Consider the following 20639-nt stretch of genomic DNA (forward strand, 5'->3'; position numbering starts at 1 on the left):
CAAATCCCAGGAAGTCAAAATCAGCAGGGCACACTGGCAGGAGCCAGAAAGCCAACTCAAGATCACATTTTGCCATGAGGGCACCAGGCCCACAGGTACGGAATATATGCACCACCTCGTTACAAGGTGTATACGTGATGGAGCAAAGCTCCACCAGTCTCCTGTCGTTGATTTAAGAGCCCTTGGGGAAAGACAAATGATGAATGAGGCAGGACTCACCTGGGCTCTTTTTAGGGATGATGCCCAAAGGCGAAATGTGCAAATTAGGAAGTGGCAAGGACACAAAAAGGCCCCAGCACCCTGCCCAGTTAAACCTCCTTATGAATTAGCATGACCTCCTCCATGTCTTGAATAGACCTCAGATTTTGAGAGGTGACATGCAGCCTTGGGAACTGGCATGGGATTTGAAAACCCTCACTAAAACCCCTAAACAAATAAGCTGACTGTTCCCATAAAGGATAACCAGCCAGCAGTTCCTACAGTACCTAAAGCCTAATGGGGCCAGGCCCCCTTTCCAGTAGGAGCAGGGCCCACCCCTCCTCTGCCTTTCCTTCCTGATCCCAGCTCACTGTTCCCACTCCTGAAGCTGTGCATCTTGGGGCAGTTGGTGCTGAGGTGTTTGGCCCCACAAAACCCACAATTGTGGCGGAACCTGTAAGGGGAACACATAGATCATCCCCTGCAACTAAACTCCCAGCACACAAGCTGGGGTTCAACCAACTGAGGAGTGACAACAGCAGGGGAGGAAGCAGACATGCTCCTATAATTGATGTGCCCATTGTCCGCCCACTCACTGCATGGGCTGGGAGCGGGCCATGATTTGAAGCCAGAGCTCCTGGTTCTGTTTGTCCCACTGGAGGGTAGGCTCCAGTGAGTCATGCATCCTGAAACACTCATCATACCTCAACCAGGACTTTCCCGCAAAATCCCTGTACCCACAGTGGATAATGTTGAAGTACAGCCCATGAGCTGCCTAGACCTGCATTACCACCCCCATAAAAATAGTTAAAGCAGAAACCCAGTAGTTGCAATTGCTTTCAGTGGGCTCCTGTTTACTCCATTCCTGATCCCTAGACTGATCACCCTCCTTGGGTAGTGGCTCTGGCTCTCGGAACAACAGTTGGAGTACATCAATATATTCCCCATGTTAGATCTGCTCCTTAGTGGCAGGAAGAAGGTGATCACCTAGAGGTAAGGAAATCCCCCCCTAAGGGTAATTCTTGGACCAGTCACCGGGGGCAAGGTCGTGGGGCCAGTGCCCAGTGAACTGAACAAACCAGCCTGGCCAGGAGGGCTGCTGCCATGCCAAACCTGACTACAAACTCCCCATGGGGCCCCTTGTTGCTCAACTGGTCCAGCAGGCTAGCTTCCATATGGGACTCCATTGTATTGCACTCCCTTTGGGACTCCATTGTATTGCACTGTTTGTGCACTCCCTTGTGGGGTGGGGAGGGGTGCCTTTAACAAACAGGTAAATAACTCCTTACCTGCTCACCCCCTCCCCACCAAATTTCCCCCACCAGCACTTATTTTAGAAACAGCTGTGTGGGGCTGCAGTGTTCCTTCCTGCAGCCCCAATGGGCATCAGCATGCAAATGACCAGCTTGTGTGTGCCCTGGTCATTTGCACGCTGATACCGATCGTGGCTGCAGGAAGGAATGCTGCAGCCCTGCGTGGGGAAAAGTGATAGGAAGAGGGTGAACAGGTAAGAGTTCCTTACCTGTTGGTTAAAGGCACCGCCTGCCACTTGTCGATCTGGCTTGAATGCCCACATTCCAACAGGTGCAGTGCTCCAGAAAGGGAGTGCCAAACTTGCTCATGCACATTCCTAGGTTGGGTAATGCCAGCTGCTCTCCCCCTGCTAAATATAAGAGAATCACCATTTTAAAAGGTGCCTCTTTGCTTGGTTAGCAGGGGTCATGTAATATATGTTACAAACTGTGAAAAACTCTCTGTGAAAAACAGATATAGATTCAGCTCACCAGCTGATCTTTTACCTTTGTGCCTATTATTGGCTGAATTCAACAGCGCAAAATCAGCATTAATGGGTGAGCCACACTTTGTCTTGCAAACACCTCTTTAAGAAATCATTCAGAATGAGCAACTTGAACCAAATTTGTTTTCTCTGCTATGGCATTCATAGACCACTTTTATGTACACATTTAATCTCATATATGAAATTAGAAGTGTGGGAAATACATATACCATGTATCTTCCCTGTATCTCATCCCCAAAAGCTTGAATTTTGTGTTACAGAGTATTCAATTCCAACTTTTATGTACACATTTAATCTCATATATGAAATTAGAAGTGTGGGAAATACATATACCATGTATCTTCCCTGTATCTCATCCCCAAAAGCTTGAATTTTGTGTTACAGAGTATTCAATTCCCATCAATTTCAGAATCACAAGCCATCCCCATTCCATAGTGTTAGGTAAGATCTAGTGGGGATTAGAGAAGGAGTAAGCTATAGTCCTTGCAGATTGCATGTCATGGTCTGGTGACAGGGGCATAGCTATAATTGAGCTGATGGGTTCAAGAAACCTGCCCCCCACCGCAAGCTCATGAGGGGTCCAGGGGCGTAGCAAGCTTGGAGTGAGCCCAGAGACAAGATTTTACAATCCCTCCCCCCTCACTGAAGCTCAGCTCATGAAGTAAAGAAATCTTAAATGAGGCTGAATAGTGGTAACAAAAAGCATAGTTCATATATCACCTATGTGCTACAATAGAACATCATCCTAAATTATTTTTTAAAGGTTTTGTAAATTGTGGACGATGCAAGTCATTTAATGGTACTAGAGAAAGACATTCTGTTCTGGTAGCTCCAGGTTAACATTCACATCAATTTCGGAGGATGAATACAACTGAAGGAAGCCTGGATGAGTGCGTGGCTGGGGGAGTCAGTCATGTGACTTGCTTCTGGGGGGCCTCCCAAGGCAGTGGGCCCCCAGACAACTGTCTCCCCTTGCCCTATTATAGTTATGCCCCTGGAAGGGTCCCCAGCTCCAGCCCTCCCTATTTTCTTCATTATCTCCCTCACTCCCAGGGGTCACCAGGGAGAGGGGCAAATATGGGCCCCCATTCCCCTAGCTACACCCCTGCCTGGTGATAGGGTACAGGCTTGGAGATCGAAACATAGGTGAGCAAAACAATTTAGTTAGACTAATTTTTTATCCTCCCTTCCTATGGCTTGCACCACTGCCACAAGGGCAATTTTTTTACTAACTACCTTCACTTCCCCCCAAATATATATTTTTGGTAGTGTGGCAGATGTGTGGCAGATGTGTAGATGTGTGGCAGAAAACAAAATACAGCGATCTTAATGTTAAAAACCACCCGAGCCATTTTATCTGTAAACCGCCCTGAGCCATTTCAGAAGGGCGGTATAGGAATTGAATAAGTAAGTAAGTAAGTAAGTAAGTATAATAATAATAATAAACAAAGTTAAAGCTTTATTAAAGGGGAAAAGCGAAGAACTCTGTATATTAGAAAAAGGTATCAAACATGAAGAAGCAAGATAGAAAAAATATTGACGCTTTTGAAATTTGGTGCTGGAGAAGACTTTTGAGGATACCATGGACAGCCAGGAAAACAAACAAGTGGATCCTAGAACAAATCAATCCAGAATTTTCATTTGAGGCACAAATGACCAGGCTCAAACTATCATATTTCGGACACATTATGCGAAGATCCAGCTACCCTGAGAAATCCATAATGCTGGGAAAAGTTGAAGGAAAGAGAAGAAGAGGATGTCCAGCAGCAAGGTGAATGGACTCGATTACAACAGCAATGAATGCACTACTGAGAGACCTTACAGGCCAAGTTGAAGACAGATCATCCTAGAGAGAATCTATCTATGTGGTCGCTAAGAGTTGACACTGACTTGATGGCACTTAATCAATCAACCTTTGCATTCAAAAACCTCCATATGAGCAATTTCACCCAGAAGAAGCCCCAGACATTCTGTTGCCTGAGATGGAAGACAAGGAAGGATACCTGACCCCCTCCATTCCATGTAAAAAGACCAACACCTCTACTCCTTCCCCTGTATTCCCTCATGTGGCTTGAGAAAGTGTTGGGGAGTGAGGAAGCTTCAGCACCTGAACCTAGTCTGCCCTGGGTGCCCCATCAAAATCTTCCAGTCTGACACCAAGGCTTTGACAACTCTTACTTCCTCACTGAACAGAGGAAGTCTCATCTCATGTACTTGCACATACAGTACATAATCACCAGAGAAAGGAGATGAAAGAGCAGGTTTTTAGTTCTCTTTAAAGTCTTCTTCTAATGGGAAACCTTCCAGATAGCAAGTAATCCATCTGCAGGCTTGCCAAAGGGCCATCTTAATCTCTGTGCCACTTCCAGGCATCCACAATGTCCAAACCTATCAAGGGAGTGGTGATAGGAGAATAGATCTTCTTCAAAGGCTGCTTCTGAAAGCTCCTTCCAAGCAGTAAACTCAGAAGGCTGAAGTCTATAAAAGGGAGGAGAAAAGATGTTAAGCAAGGTTCAGGAGACCCCCAGGCAGCCATAACGTACACATTCACTAGGGGGAAGGTGATGGAGGAGTTTGACTTCAAAAGATTTTTCCAAGCAGCAGACCACTCTTCTGGGCACCATCCAGGAGGCTTGAATTTTGTTCTCATTTTGTACTAAAATCAAGCTGGTGATCTCTGCACCATGCAAGCTGCAAATATAAGCTATTCATTTTATTTTACTGAATGTTAAATGTTAAAGAACTCAGAAGCTTCAATCTAGTAGATGATGCATTCAGTGCTGGCTTAAGAATTGGTGCTGCCTGAAGTGGTACCATGTAGCGGCTAGCTACAGCCGCTTACACTGGCCATGCCCCTCTTCCATCTCAGATAGCTGTAGATATTCAGCAGGCTGGGATCGATGGAGTTTCCCCCCCATTCATTTTGGTGTGCTGAGAAGCTACAGTGGCATGAGAAGGGGAAGACAGCAGGTGGTGGAAGAAACAGCAGGTGGGTGAGGCAATGCTTGTGGGTATTGGGGCAAAGCAGGATGCCTGCAGTCACTGCTCTCAAGTGACTGAGCTAGTAATTTCACCTCACCTCATTAGCAAGTCACTCTTGCTCACATGACTCATTTTTCTTCATATTGACTGTCAGATTTGTAACTCATCCCCTACACACTTCTTATGCACAGATGTGTCATAATTAAGACAGATGAATGTCCATCATTTAAATCAAAAATTGATAGGAAGAAGAACATAGAAAGATTTCTAGACAGCAGGAGCAACGAGTTAGGGACTGCAATGGTTTTACTGGTATTTGGAAGTCTGAGAACTGAAGCAAGGAAAAAGCAGTAGAGAGTCCCAAGACCAATGCAAGTACTGGCTGCCATGAATAATCCTACCTTTTGTACACCTGCTACTTTTTAAAAAAAATATCTTATCTATTGCAGGTCTTATTGCCTTTTCAGCCATGCCAGAGCTTGCTAAAAAAATCAAGTTATTTGTCTGTTTAGCTCCAACCTACACAATGGTGGACATCAAGGGACCTACTCTACCATTTATGCTACTCCCTGAAGGATTCATAAGAGTAGGTTTCTTGTAATATGTTTTTACTATTGTACTCACTAGGGATGTGCGAATCGATTCATGGCAAATTCAATTCTCCTCGAATCTGGACAATTCAAGTAATTCAACCTCTAATTGAATCACCTTTGAGGATGCGTACCAGATTTGAGGTAGAATCAAATCACCCTTGATTTGAACTCAGATCAATTTGGCTATTCGAGCCTCCATTTTGTCCCCAGTGATCTCCATTTTCTCCCCTCTGAGCTTCTGCCATCACTGCCAGGAGTAAATTCTTAGGAATTTTTATGTGTGGTTTCTCACTTGTGAAATGACTTCTTCATCAGGAAACCTTATGCTTTTAAAAATATAGGGAAATGACTTCACTTCATAGCGAATTCCTATGAATAAGTCATTTTACAACCGAGAATCTACCACACACACAATTTCTAAAAATTCATCCCTTTGCCCGATTCCTTTGGGGATTGGGTGGTAGTTGGCTACCATGAGACACTACTACCCAACCCACTTTGGTGTCCTCTTCCCTTAAAAATTTGGCCAAATTGGTTTGAATTTGAATCAAATAAAATCAAATATGAATCAAATTGACCGAGATCTGAAGGCAGCAGATTTGAGCTTGAATTGAATTTCAAAAATGAATTCCTGCACATCCTTAGTACTAACATGTCATTCAAATACCTTTTCTTATATCTGACAGTGTATTCTCAATCTCTCAAGAAGTATTCTCTGTATACTTAATCTGATCATTGCGGGGGATCATCATCTCATTTTACAGGGGCTCTATAAACCCTTTTATCTTTTCATTCAAATGCTTCTGCTTTTAATTGCCAGGTAAGGCTATAGGCATGAATGAGAACTCAGCTGTAGGCATGGCTGTAGATCAAATTCCTCTTTAAATAATTCATATTGTGTACTATTACATAATCTTGAACCAGGCTGAGGCACTCTGAAGACACTAGCCCTCTTCAGATGTTCAATAAAAGTTGCTATATGTGATTATAGCATCTAAAATGGGACCAGAAGTCAGCAGCCCCATAAGTGCACTTGGGGGGTGCTGGGGTGGCCCAGAGCGAGTGGTAGTGTAGTGCACATAGGGTGCCAACATAGGATTTCTAACCCATGGGGTACACGGTTCTGTTGTTTCAGAGGTATTCTGAGTGTGGATTCTATGATAGCTAATGAGATTTGGCACCCTATGTGCACTACACTACCACTCGCTCTGGGCCACCCCAGAACCCCCCCAAGTGCACTTATGGGGCTGCTGACACCTCAATGCTTCTCTATGGGGGAAAAACCTTAAAGACGCATAAACTTTAACAATTCCCCAAAAATCAGCCCTGTGCCCAAATCCTTTGAAAAAATTCAGGTAGCTTCCTTGACCCTACCTGGCACTACCACCAACCCCACACTGCTCTAGGCCACCCCTTTACCCCCTGCATGAAGCTATCCATTTGCTGACACCTCAATGCTTCTCTATGGGGGGAAACCTTACAGACACGTAAATTTCAACAATTCCCCAAAAATCAGTCCTCTGCCCCATCACTCTGAAATTGGGGTGGTAGCCTCCGCCCATTAGGAACTACCACCCCACCCCACTCTTTTTGCCCAGATCCCACTCTATGCCCCCAAACTGCCCCAATGACACTAAAACTTCAAAAATTCCCCAAAAATAAGCCCTTTGCCCAATTCCCCTGAAATTTGGGTGGGAGCCTCCAACCATTAGGCACTACCACCCCACCCCACTATTTTGCCCCTGGGACCCAAAATTCGGGCTGACATCACTTCAGACCCTTTTGCATTCAAATCAATGGATGCAAAAAGGCGGGAAATTCAAAGAGATGTCATCCTGAATCACCCGAATTTTTCGGGCCCGAAATTCGGGTGATTCGGCTCAGCCCCAAAAAATATCGGGGGACGTTGGGGGTGATTCGGTTCGGACCCGAAATTGCTCGTTTCGATCTGTGCCCGAAATTTTTTGTACATCCCTACTTTAGAATCCTCTGTTCTAATAGTATTTTTGTTCCTTAATTGTTTATCTATGAGCTTAGCTGCTTTGGGGACATTATTTTCACCAGGACTGTGCTGCAGCAAGAAGGGGTTATGTACCCTCCCAGCATGCTGCAGTTCCAAACCTGTTTGGGGTTTCCTAGAGCAACTAATTCTGTAGATTTTTTTAAAAACTCACATACACACACAGAGGGCCAAACGACATTTTTAACATAATGTGCACTTTGGCCCTCAGTCTCTGTTGTGATTTCCCTCATTCCTCCAGCCCAATTCTATCTTCTTCCCCATTGCTACTTAGGAAAGCCAGTTACTATTTCAGATCCCACTGGAAAGGCATGGATTGTTGGGAAATATAGTCCATAGACTGAACAGTCTGATCACAGCAGGAACCATACTATTTTATTCTTACCTTTATGTAGACATGCTCTAAAAGTTAACCATAATGATCTACCCCTTTCTATTTTACAGCTTGTGTGGGGAAATAAAGAATTTTCTCTTCTTAATAAAGAAATGAAAAAAGCCATTTCCACGCTGTGTAGCTACAAAGGACTGGACAGAATATGCCTTGAGTTCATTTTCATGAGTGAAGGACGTAACGAAAACAACCTAAATGTGGTAGGTGCACTTCATATTTTTATATATGTTAAAAAGCCACACACATAAACACACAAATAGAAACAAAATTTCCTTCCATCCTTCTGTCCCATATATATATATATATATATACACACACACACACATATACATATATATATATGAGAGAGAGAGAGAGAGAGAGAGAGAGAGAGAGAGAGAGAGACAACATCATAGTTTCATATTATATGTTAAATATTGGCTATTAGAACTCCATTTACTTCTGGTTTTACAGTTGAATTGATTAATCATAGATCTCTTGAAAAGTTATCTTTACACATAGACCTCACATAATTGTTTTAGCACAATTTCTATATTTGTTCCTATATGTTTGCTCTTGAGACCTTTTGAGCCAGTCTAATTGTGAGTATTAAAGATGGCAGCCCTCACACTGGGAGCATTCTGAAAATACCCACAGACTAACAAACTGCCCACAATGCTCCAGACAGACACACTGGGCCAGTTTGAACAATACTGGCCTGTCCAACTTGGGGAGTGATTTAGACAAACCACTTCTCTGTGCGCATACGCACACACTGGTACTTTAAAGTAATAAAGTTTTTGCAGTGCATGTAGAGGATGGACTGTGCCCCCAGATAATTAAGGAATTCTGCCCTGGTGCATTGGAGCAGGGAGGGACATGCATGCTCACAGCACACTTATCATTTTATTATGTGTGGGCTGGGCTACTATTCTCTGAAATAACCCACTCTCTGAGGTATGCTGGGAAGAAAAGTAGCCAGCAGCAGAAATGGCCACAAAAAGGAGCTCTGCCAGTTCATTTTAAAACTTGCAGCAGCTGCAGAAATAAATAAATAAATAAATAAATATCTGATATGCTGCAAAGTAATGCATTCCCCATTCCAAAACCAAATGGGGATTCTGAATGGAATGCTTTTGTTCCGTTCTGGAAACTCTGCAAGCATTTTAGAATGAATTAAAAAAATGAACCAGTGTGCCCAATTCAGTTCAGTTTTTTTAATCCATGCTGAAACAAATGCATACCCTCTAATACTCATCCGTGATCGTTCATTTGCTCCTTGAAGTTTGCCAGATCTGAAAGATATTTCCATTTGTATTTCCCCCACCCAGAGTCGAGTAGATGTTTATCTTGGATTGTTTCCAGATTCTAGTTCTGTAAAAACACCAATACACTGGAACCAGGTAGGCATTAATGGACATTTTCTCTGCAGTTCAAAAGCCATTTGATATATCTAGAACATCTATTTGTTCAATTTTTGTTGCACATGTGTGAATTCAAGTTTTAGTAACAAGATTTTTAATTCACCTTTAAAAAAAAGTAATATTTTCTTAATTAGAATGCCAAATGTCATTTCATTCTGATATTCCGAATGTCTTAAAAAAAAACTCCTTACAAAATAATTATTTTAATGTTCATCATGCATATTCCAGTGTAAAAAGTAGTGCATTCAGCTAATTTCAGTGGCAGCATTGCTCATGCAAAATTTAGTATCTTTAGTTTAGTATCTGTATCTGTAGTATCATCGAGTAGTATTCACACAACCAAACAATTTCTTCAAAATATATTACAGATTGCGGCTGATTATATTGTTAACATGTTTGCCGGTCTTCTATTTTTTTACTGATTATCTTATTATGGCCGTATTTGTATGCCATTATTTTACTCTGCATTGTTTTTTTATCAGATTTTATTAGTTTGCTATGGTCTACACAAATAAAACTTGTTCAAATTTAAAAGTAAACCTAGATACAGGTCTCTCAAATGCAGGATATAGATAGGAAGTGTACTACTGTATGTGTATTGATTGTAACATATGAAAAACTGTACATGTATACAGATCTGTACATGTGCACACTGTATAGAGATTGCACATGCACTGAACATAGTGTGTGAATAGTGCTAAAGTTAATAGAACATCCTTTCTCGTCACTTCAAATTGGCTGTGTTCTTCAGCCTCCAAGGCTGAGAACCTCAGTTCTGGAGCGGGTATATCTCAGTATCCTTCCTCATGAAGACAGATACAAAGAACTCACTCAGCTTTTCTGCAATCCCCTTATCCTCCTTAATAATCCCTATCACATCATAATCATGTAAGGGTTCAACAACCACCTCCCTGGCAGGTTTTCTGCATCTGATATATTTAAAGAAGTTTTTTGTTATTCTCCTTGACACTTCTAGCTATATGCTCCTCAAACTCTCTCTTTACATCCCTTATTGTCTCCTTGCATTTCTTTTGCCAGAGTTTATGTTCCTTTCTGTTCTCTTCATACTGGCATCCTCCTGAACTTGGTGGTACCTTTCCTCTTCTTTGTATGCATTCCAACTGAGCTTCTATTATTGTGGTTTGAAATAAGTTCCATGCTTTTCCAAGTGATTTGACCTGACTTTCCCTTTCAGCTTCCTTTTTACCAATCCCCTCATTTTTGAGAAATTTCCTCTTCTGAAGTCCAGTGCAACTGTATCCGACTTCCTTGGCAATGCTCTATCACATATAAGCTGAACTGGATCACACTTTGGACACTGTTCCCCAATGGTTCTACTCAGGGGCGTAACTATAATAGTTCAAGGGGAGACAGTTGTCTGGGGGCCCACTGCCTTGGGGAGCCCCCTGAGGCAAGTCACATGACTGACTCCCCCAGCTGCACACCCGCCCAGGCTTCCTTCAGTTGTATTCATCCTCAAAAATTGATGTGAGTGTTAAGGCCTGGAGCTACCAGAACAGCACATCTTTCTCTAGTACCATTAAATGACTTGCATCGTCAACAGTTTACAAAACCTTTTAAAAAATAATTCAGGATGATGTTTTATATATATATATATATATATATATATATATATATATATATATATATATATAAATTTTACTATGCTTTTTGTTACCACTATTCAGCCTCATTTAAGATCTCTTTACTTCATCAGCTGAGCTTCAATGAGTGGGGGGGCCCATTTTAAAATATTGTCTCTGGGCCCACTCCAACCTTGCTACGCCCCTGGTTCTACTACTCTGATATCTTGCACCAGGTCCTGGCTACCATTCAGGATTAAGTGCAAGGTTGTCTTCTCTCTGGTTGGTTCTGTGACCAACTGTTCTAAGTCACAGTCATTTAGTATGTCTAGAAATTTGGCCTCTCTGTCAATACCCAAACATGAATTTGCCCAGTCTGTGAGAGTAATTGAAGTCAACCATTCTTACAGCTCTATCTCTCTCTGATTTGCTTCTGCAACATCTGATCACTCTCCATGTTTTGATCCGGAGGGCTATAGCCTAGTATCACATTTCCTTGCAGTACTCATATTGACACCCATAATGATTCTGTGGAACTCTGGTCCTCCTAGGTTTTCTATCTTGTTGGATTCTATCCCTTCTTTAATACACAGTCTGCCCCTCCCTATCCTTTACGTAGAGTTTGTATCCAGGAATGGTGAAAACAGTATCCCACTGGTTCTCACCATTCTACCAAGTTTTGATTATACTCATTATATCTATGGTTTCATTAGCAATTAAGCACTCCAGCTCACCCATCTTGGCTCGGAGGCATCTTGCATTTGCACATAAACACCTATACACCTCTTGCTGGCCTCTGACCATAATAATAATAAAAATCACTCATTCACCTATACACCAAGTCCCTTATCTGTCATTGGTGTGTGCTATCTCCCTTACTGTCATTTGACTTTTTTGACCAGCTGTTGTGTTTCTGTCAGGTCTGCTCCTGGTTGTACTCTCTCCCTTTCTGGTTTATCTCAAAAGTTTGCATCCTCACACCTTAGGGGATTTTGCTTGCTGAACCAGATTTTGCTTGCTGAACTAGTTGCTGTCCTCCAGGACCTCTGTGACCTTTTTGATTTTAAGTGCCAGCAGTCTGGTTCCATCTTGGTTCAAGTGGAGCCCATCCCTTTGGTAGACTTGTCCCAAAATGTATTCCAGTGCCACCACTAAATCATCCATGCATTGAGACCCCTCAGCTATGCCTATATTGCTGGCCTTGCACATGGAACAGGTAGCACTTCAGAGAACACTACCCTGGGGGCCCTAATGTGCTATCTAGCAGCCTAAATTTGGCTTCCAGGACCTTCCAACTGCATTTCTCAATGTCATTGGTGCCAGCATGCACCACCACAGCCGATTCCTCCCCAGCACTGCCTAACAGCCTATCTAGATGTTGTGTGAAATCTGCAAACTTTGCACCACGCAGGCAAGTCATCATGCAGTCTATACATACGCGGCTTCTCCAAGATAGGGCTGAGAGAGATTCCTGCCTGCAGACTTTTAGAAGCCGCTGCCAGTCTGTGAAGACAATACTGAGCAAGGTAGACCTATGGTCTGACTCAGTATATGGCAGTTTCCTATGTTCCTATGTGTGTCACAAACCAATCTCTCTATGCCCCTAATGATTGAATCACCCACTACTAGGAGGCCCCTGATAGTGTTCTTGTGCTGGTTATTGTGTAGGTAAGGATGTGTGAAAGGAGAGTGAAGTAGAATGTCTGTGCACATGTGAAAGGGAAAGGGATGTGATCATTGTTTTAAAATGTCTTTGTTTTAAATGTTCTTTTGCCAGAGCTGGGACATTGATGATTTCTGAAAAGACTTTAAATGGATTTCAATATTTCAACAAGAGCTTCCATAACTTACATAGGGTTGTGGTGGGGTAATCAAAATACCTAGATTTTGAATCTGCCTTTGACTGTGCTTCGTTCAAATGCTAAAGTTTTGGAAATTCATCATATTTCAAACTGTGCTTCATTGTTTCCCTTTTCTTAGGTTTTTAAATCCAAAGAATTTAAACAGTTTGATTATGGCAGTAATAACAAAATTATGTACAACATGGTAAGAAAAAGGGTTATGGTGACTGAGATTTACCAAATGTTTTGAAATATGTACATTACAATCTTATGCATGTTTACTTGGGAGTAAGCCTCTTTGAACCTAACTTCCAGGTAACCATACATAGTACGGGCCTGTTGATGGGTGATTTGGGGATCTCTTAGAATGCAGGGCAAGCAATGTTATAACTTTTTACCTCATGATTTCATTGCGGACTGTAAAAGATTGAGAGCACATAAAGAAACACAGGATTTGTTGCAAGAATGAGTTCTGTGTAAGTGTCTGGATATAACAACATATATGCATTTTCCTTTGGGTTCTGTTTGCTTCCTTTTTTCTTCTTCACTGGATATTACTCCTGTTATTTCTAAAAATGATCACCTTCCTCCCATTAAATATTCTTTTCACTTGACTAAGGGTGAAACTGAACATTAACTTGAGCATGCAGTTTACCCTCTCATTTTCACCTTAAAACACCTGCAGGGTTTATATATTATAATACTGATTAGGATTGCACTCTGTCCCAGCATACATTCTTTACCCCAGAATTTGCCCCCAATCCAATGAAGACAAGGCAGAAATTGGATGAAAAGAGGTAACAATTTTATTTTCGCAAGCCAAATTAAGAGGCTAGGCAGGCACAGGCACAAGCTGTTGGTTTCACCCACCCCCTGTCTCCCCACCAATCAAAACTCTCCTGCAGATTCATGCTTCAATATAGGGGGAACAAACACTGTACCCATGACTAGCATAGGTGGGCAGTAGAGATGTGCGAACAGGTTCAATTTGATGGTCCGCTATCGAACCGAACCCTCCCCTCCCCTCCCCAGGTTCGCTTCGATATCAGACCGAACACCCCCATCCCCAACGGACATTTGAGAGGTTCGTGATCTTTTCTTTTTAATTTCTTTTAAAATGTTTGTTACTCACCCCCTCCTGGGGGCTTCTCTGAAGTTCCCCCACCCCCTGCCATGCAGAGGCCCATTGGGCATGTGTTGTTGCCTCCAAAATAGCCACTGCAATGGGGGTGAGGCCTGGATTGGAATGAAGACCACCCGAATAAGGCGATTTATTTATTTGTTTATGTATGTATGTATGTATTTAACATATTTCTATACCACCCAAAACACAAGTTCTGGAGGCTGGAGAGGGGAGTGGGGACCTCTAGAGGACCCCCCCCCCCACAGCTTCGGAGAAGCCCCCTCAGGGGATGAGTACAAAAAATTATATTTAAAATTTCACGACCCCCCGCTGAACTGAATGGGAGTGGGGTTCGAGGGTGTGTAGAACTGAACTGGCCCGGTACAGTTTGGGCCTGTTTCATACTTGAACCAAACCAGGCCAGCCAGTTTTGTGCACACCCCTAGTTGGTGGTGACAATGCTTAGCAGTGTCTTTGCTTAGCAGTGATCTAGACAACATCCAGAATACACACATATATAGATAAGATTTTACTGTGCATTGATAATATAAAAGAGACTGAGGCACTGACATTGAAAAGATGAAGCAGAATGTTTCCCAGGACTAGATGTCACGAATACAAGAGATTTGGTGGTATTGAAAGATGAAATGTCTGAACAATAACAATAAGACATTGTAACATTTCTGATCTTTTCTTCAACAGACCACTCCTCCATTTTATAAAATAGAAGACATGACTGTGCCAACAGCTGTGTGGAATGGTGGAAAGGACCTTATGACAAGCAAAAAGGACATTGAATTGCTGCTTCCTCGCATCCCTAATTTAGTTTTCTACAAGTATATTCCTGACTGGCAGCATGTAGATTTCCTCTGGGGTCTTGATGCTCCAGAGCGCTTATTCCCTGATATGCTTTATCTGATGAAACAGTACATATGAAGGCTCATAATAATAAGTAATCTGTCTTTATTCCATTTTAATGTGGCAAGAAAAAAAATTGGTAGACATTGTGGCTCTAGCCTAGCTCCTCATGGCATAGTGCACAGTGGGGAGGATGAATTTTGAGGATCCTTCCCTCTCTCTAAGCACCATGTGCCTTGCATGGATATGTCCCTGAGGGCAATGCAGCCCTCAGGGACATCCTTTTCAGGTGACACAAGGCATTTCCAGGAGAAGAAATGGGGTAGCGAATTTCACCCATCCCTTCTTCCATCAGAAGTGCTTTGTGCAACCTGAAAGTACGTTCCTGAGGGCTATATGGTGCTCAGGAACATATTTACGCAAGGCACAGGGCACTTCGAAGAGAAGGAAGGATTCATGAAATTATTTGTCCCCACTGTGCATTGCCTTCATGGGGAAAGCTTTCCTAGTAGCCACAGTGCTTTCAGTTCTACACCTCCTACAGTAATTAAGCTTTCAGCCTATGCCTTGAAATCTTGACTTTTAATCCATTTCTGAACTGTATTTTAACTACTCAGTATTCACCACTGAACATCTACTATGCAGCATTCAGGATGCACAAGCAAAATAATTTGTGTGTGTTCCAATTAAATAATTGATTGAAATCAAGAATTTGTGTTGGATATGGAGTTCCAGTGCATTGACCTTTCACACCAACTAACCTAATGACCATTAGGGGCATTGGGAGTAGAAGTAATTAATGAGGGTCCCCTTACATGTCCCTGCTTTGCCTCCAATCTATGACCCTGGCCTTGACTAGAGATGTACACAAAACTGGCTTGGTCTGTCTGTCTGGTTTGAATTCAAATCAGCCTCAAACCAGGGTGAGTAGATTTGGTTTTGGTTTTGCTCTGAACCCCCACCCCCCAAGTTTGGTTTGAAATTGAAATCAATTCGAACTGGTTCGAAAAGGTTCTATATATGGTATAATGGGGACCTGAACCAGCTCATTATTCCCTTGAAGAACACCAGGGGCACAAAACTGGGGTGGGTGGTAGGCACCCATGGGTGCCAAACACCCACCAAACCCCAAAGCAATTAGACACTCCAGCGATATTTAATGATTTTTTGAATATTTTTCCAATTTTTGCATTTCTCCCATATGGAATAATGGGCATTTGAGGCAACCCCATCCTCCTCCCTTTGGGGTGGGCCAGAGAACCCAAAGTGGGTTTTGGGCATGGCAAGTTGTGTCATAATGCTGCCCAGGCAGCCCCAAGCCAGTGGGGTTTATGGGTTCCCCTCAGCAAGAAACTTTTTTTAAAATTTCTGGCCTTTTAACAGTCTGTCTCTATCAGAGTAGCTTCTGATACTTCGGTAGCTTCTGATACTTCAATTTTTTTTTTTTAATTTCTGGCCTTTTAACAGTCTGTCTCTATCAGAGTAGCTTTGGTCTCTCTCTCTCACTCTCACTCTCACTCTCTCTCTCTCTGTGTAAAATCACCTGTGATTTTAGATGATTCTTTAAAAAAGACCCCCCCCCCTTTTCGCATTTATCCCACAGGGAATAATGGGGATTTGAGGTGGCCCAGCTGGCCCATTCTCCTCTTTGGGGGGTGCCTGGGCACACCAAAATGGGTTTGGGGGCATGGTGGGTTGTGCCACAACTCCCCCCAGGCAGCCCCAAGCCGGTGGGGTTCATGTTTCCCCCCCCCCCAGTATTTTTCTTAGTGTCTGTCCTTTTAACAGTATATATCAGTGTAGCTTCTCTGGTTTGTATATGTGTATTTATGAAGAATTCATAAGAATTCATTGAGAGAACTCAAACAGCAGCAAGTCCAACACAAATTGGATTCTTGGTGGCTGTGTGTGTGTGTGTGTGTGTGTGTGTGTGTGTGTGTGTGTGCTGCTAGCTAGACTCTGAAGAAGGGATAGAGAGGGGTGCTCTAAAAAAAATTAAAGGGATTGCAAAGTCCAGCTCAGAGGCAGTTCAGTGGAGGCCACACACAATGTGGTGTGGCAGGAGACCGCTTACTCATCATGGCTAGGGCATGCATGTCTGGTGTGTGTTTGTGTGCTAGACTGAAGAGGAGAAAGAGAGGGGGGCTCTAAAAAAATTAAAGGGATAGGAAAATCCAGGTGGGTCAGTGGATGCCACACATGACGTGGTGTGGCAGGAGACCGCTTACGCATCATGGCTGGTGCATGCTTGTCTGTTGTCCGTGGCAGTAGAACTGAAGAGGGGAAAGAGAGAGGGGGGGCCTAAATAGACACACTTAACTGCGTGGCAGTTAATAGACACACTCTACTGCGTGGCAGTAGAACTGAAGAGGGGAAAGAGAGAGGGGGGCCTAAATAGATACACTTAACAAATACATATATTTATTTCGAATTTAATAAAAATACCTAGTTCAGCATTGGGTTACGCCAGTGGGGGTGTGTGTCCAGTTATCATGTCGCAGCCCTAGTGGGCACACTGTAACATGGCACAGCTGAAGAAGGAAGGGGGAGGTTAGGGATGAGCAGAAGCTGTTGCCAGGCAGGTGACCGGCACCATGGGTCAACCATGGGCCAATCACTCATCCAGCTCAACATCCAGCTCAGAGTAGCCCAGCAGGGGGGAGGTTGACCTTGAGGAAGGCCAACTGTTCGAACAAGCTAGGGTCCAACCGGGACCGAATGGGTGTTACCACATCACCAGTATGTGAAAACACCTGCTCGCTCTGGACATGGGTGGGCAGGCAGGAGAGGAGGCACGCAGCAACCACCACCAGGTCCGGCCAGACTTGGGTGTGGGTTGCCCAGAACTACACGTAATCCATCTCAGGGTCTTCCTCCACAGGCTCCTCCAAGTACTGGGAAATGAATTGCAGAGCACTGGTGGGCCTGGTATGCTGAGTTTCCTGCAAATGGGGCAAGGTGCCAAGGCACACCCACATAAACCACTGGGCTGATTTAGCGGGAGGAGCTGTCTGTTGCATTGACACTGCTGCCTGGGATGCCTTGCCCTCAGACTGGGAGGAGGAAGGGCTGCCTGCACTGCTGCTGCTGGGTGTGGGTCGTGCATGCTCGGGGGGTGCACTATCACTACCCTCCTGGTCTCTGCTGGTCCTTGACCTCCTCTTCCCTAACTCTATCGACCAGGAGGTCCCTCCACCTGGGCAAGTCATCCACACAAACAACATTGCCCTTGATGGTTGGGTCACAGAGACAAGCCAGGACGTCCTCCTCCCTGTCACCCAACTCATTGACCAGCCTGTCAACAACCCCAGCACTCAGCCTTCCAGGCAGAGCACGCCCCTCTGGTGTGGTCAGCGAGGTCCAGAGTTCACCCATAAGCTTCTCCAGGAGGAGATTCACAGGCAGGGCCTGACTCAGAGGAGTGGTGTCACCACACAAGCTCTTTGTGGCAAACAGGAAGGGCTTGAGTGCCGACACCATCTCAGACATGAGCTTCCACTCCACACTGGATAGGTCACACACGTCCAATGACTCATCTTGCCAGGTTGTTGAGGGCCACCTCCTGCTCCAATAGGCACTGGAACAAGAGGAAGGTAGAGTTACACTGGATACCTACATCCGTAGGGATGAGATGTTGTGGAAGCCCATGGAAACGCTGCTGCTCATGAAGCAGGCACCTGGACTTCTCACTCTGGTGGAAGTGGGCAGCAATCTTATGGGACTTCTCCACAAGCACAGCTGTAGCAGCAACAGCACCTGCCATGGGGCGGCCCTGTTCCCTGGACACCTTTGCCTCCTTGAGGCCAGGGGCATCCCTGACAGCCAGGTGGAGCATGTGTGCAATGCAGCGGATGTCTGCACACTCCAACTTTACTGCTTCAGTGACACTGGAGCCATTGTCTGTCACAATGAACCCCTTTCTGACGTATGGCAACCCACCAATCCGCTCCTCAGTTTAGTGGTCAAGTACAGCTGCCACCTCCTCCTTGGTGTGCTTGACATCCAAGGTCTCCATGTGCAGGACAGCCCACCTGTGGCAAAATTTGCCAAAATGTGCCAAAATGTGGTATGGGATGCGCTGGAGCCAAAGGCAGTACCAGAGGTCCCCTCTCTCTGTGGACCCCACCAGTGGGCAGTCAATGCCACGGAAGGAGCATGCATCCCACTCGCACTGTTCCACAGATCAGTGGTGAAATGCATGCTGGTGTCAGCTGGTGCTTCATGCAGCATGGCTGACATGAGCTCCCTGCATATCATGTAAAGTGAAGGGGCCGCGTTCCGGATAAACGTGGTTCTTGAAGAGATTGAACAGTCAGGCACTAGCGCCTGGAAGAGCCAGTGGCAGCCAACATTCTCGACCACCTGAAAAGGCTGATCATAACTGGCCATCATTTCCCCTATGAGGCGGTTGAGGAGATGTGGGTCCACATGACCGGGGCACTTCTTGCCCGACGATTGCATCCACCACTTGACTGGCAGTATGCCCTGCTTCATGGAAGCCTTCACACGGCCCATGTCAGGGCTAGTCACAGGCACATGAAATGCACTAGTGCTGCCAGAGGAGTCAAGGAGATCCGGGTGATGCCATTGCATGTGTTGCCACATGGAGGTTGTCCCTAGATGCATAGTATCCTTGGCCCGACTGGCTTGTCCTGCAGTGGATGCAGTGAGCACTGGTTGGGGCATCTTGAGGGATCTCAAAATGCAACCGAACATCAATGCTCTGGGTTGCCTCCAACATCCTGGATGCTATCTTGGGCCTTTTGGGTGACAGAAGACCTAGGAAGGCTGCTGGTTCTTGTAAACCACCATCACCCACTCCTACCTGTGGGTAAGAAGAAGGGCCCGGCTTCACTGGAGGAGGGGCTGCCCCCTCAACCTCAGCAGCAGACCCTTCTGACTCAGAGCCAGACTGGAAGGACAGAGCACTGGACTCCGCCCCAATGTGGGCATCATCGGGGGGGGGGGGCACTGAGTGGCAAGTGGAGCAATGGAGGGGCCACAAGAGGGAGGGAAAATCTGGCTGCACTGTCAGATTTCAAGCTCCTGCTCTCCACCCCCATCACAAACGAAACTTTCCTGCCAGGAGAGCCCCCTGCACTGCCTGATGGACCTGCCACTGGTCCAGGACCTGGCTTGGTGGCAGCAGGCTGCTCCAGATAGGAGAGCCTTTGTGCCACCACCTCACCTGGGCCAAAGAATTTGCTGGTGAGGACCTGTGGATCCCCATGCTGGCATCTTTTCTGCCTCCCACCCCAGCCTCTTGCACCAGCTTGGGGACCCCGCACACCTCTGCCTGCCACCCTGCTGCAAGCTTTGCTTGCCACATGGTGCTCAGACATTCCCAAAGACCGCGGGGGCTTTAAATTTTTTTGAAAAAATGTAAAACATGGAGGGTTTAAAAAAAATAAATCCTCTTTTTGCAAGATTTTCACATAAAGACAAAGGGAGTCCAAGGGGAAAGATCTGTGAATTTGAGTGACAGCATTGCTAGGCCATTTCCAAGCTGATTGCCCAAAGTTTAAGGGCAAGGGCAGGAAACACAAAGGCCAGAAGCCTAGTTTCCATGGATACAGAAGGAACTCACAGCCTGATACAGAGAGAGGGAAGCAGTGTGATCAATTTGATGAGGAAAGCTTCAATATAAGAGAGGACACCAATGAAAGAAATATCATCATAATTGATTAGGGGCTACCCAAAGTATTTTAAATTCCCCAGAACTGTTCATTGACTTATATACAAATTGCAAAACCTCGATAGTTACTGCTAATGGTCATATTTCTCAAGCAGAAGAGAAAGGAGCTGCTAAACTATATTGCAGACAGTGGAATGGGAAAATAAGCAGAATT

At 44.7% G+C, this 20639-nt stretch overlaps 1 protein-coding gene across 4 annotated transcripts in view; it reads left to right on the forward strand.

Annotated features, from left to right (window-relative positions):
• LOC128351936 (lipase member M-like) overlaps positions 1-15492 on the forward strand; it is a 49834-nt gene extending 34342 nt beyond the window's left edge. For all 4 annotated transcript variants that reach the window (XM_053312028.1, XM_053312027.1, XM_053312025.1 and 1 more), the window contains exons 6-10: positions 5428-5564; positions 8036-8182; positions 9293-9364; positions 12949-13014; positions 14635-15492. In XM_053312028.1, coding sequence (XP_053168003.1) covers positions 5428-5564; positions 8036-8182; positions 9293-9364; positions 12949-13014; positions 14635-14868 — 656 coding nt within the window. In that variant the 3' untranslated portion in view covers positions 14869-15492. The remainder of the gene's footprint in view (positions 1-5427; positions 5565-8035; positions 8183-9292; positions 9365-12948; positions 13015-14634) is intronic.
• The last annotated feature ends 5147 nt before the right edge of the window (positions 15493-20639 follow it).

The sequence above is a fragment of the Hemicordylus capensis genome, chromosome 3 (assembly GCF_027244095.1).
Source record: "Hemicordylus capensis ecotype Gifberg chromosome 3, rHemCap1.1.pri, whole genome shotgun sequence".
Lineage (NCBI taxonomy): Eukaryota > Metazoa > Chordata > Lepidosauria > Squamata > Cordylidae > Hemicordylus > Hemicordylus capensis.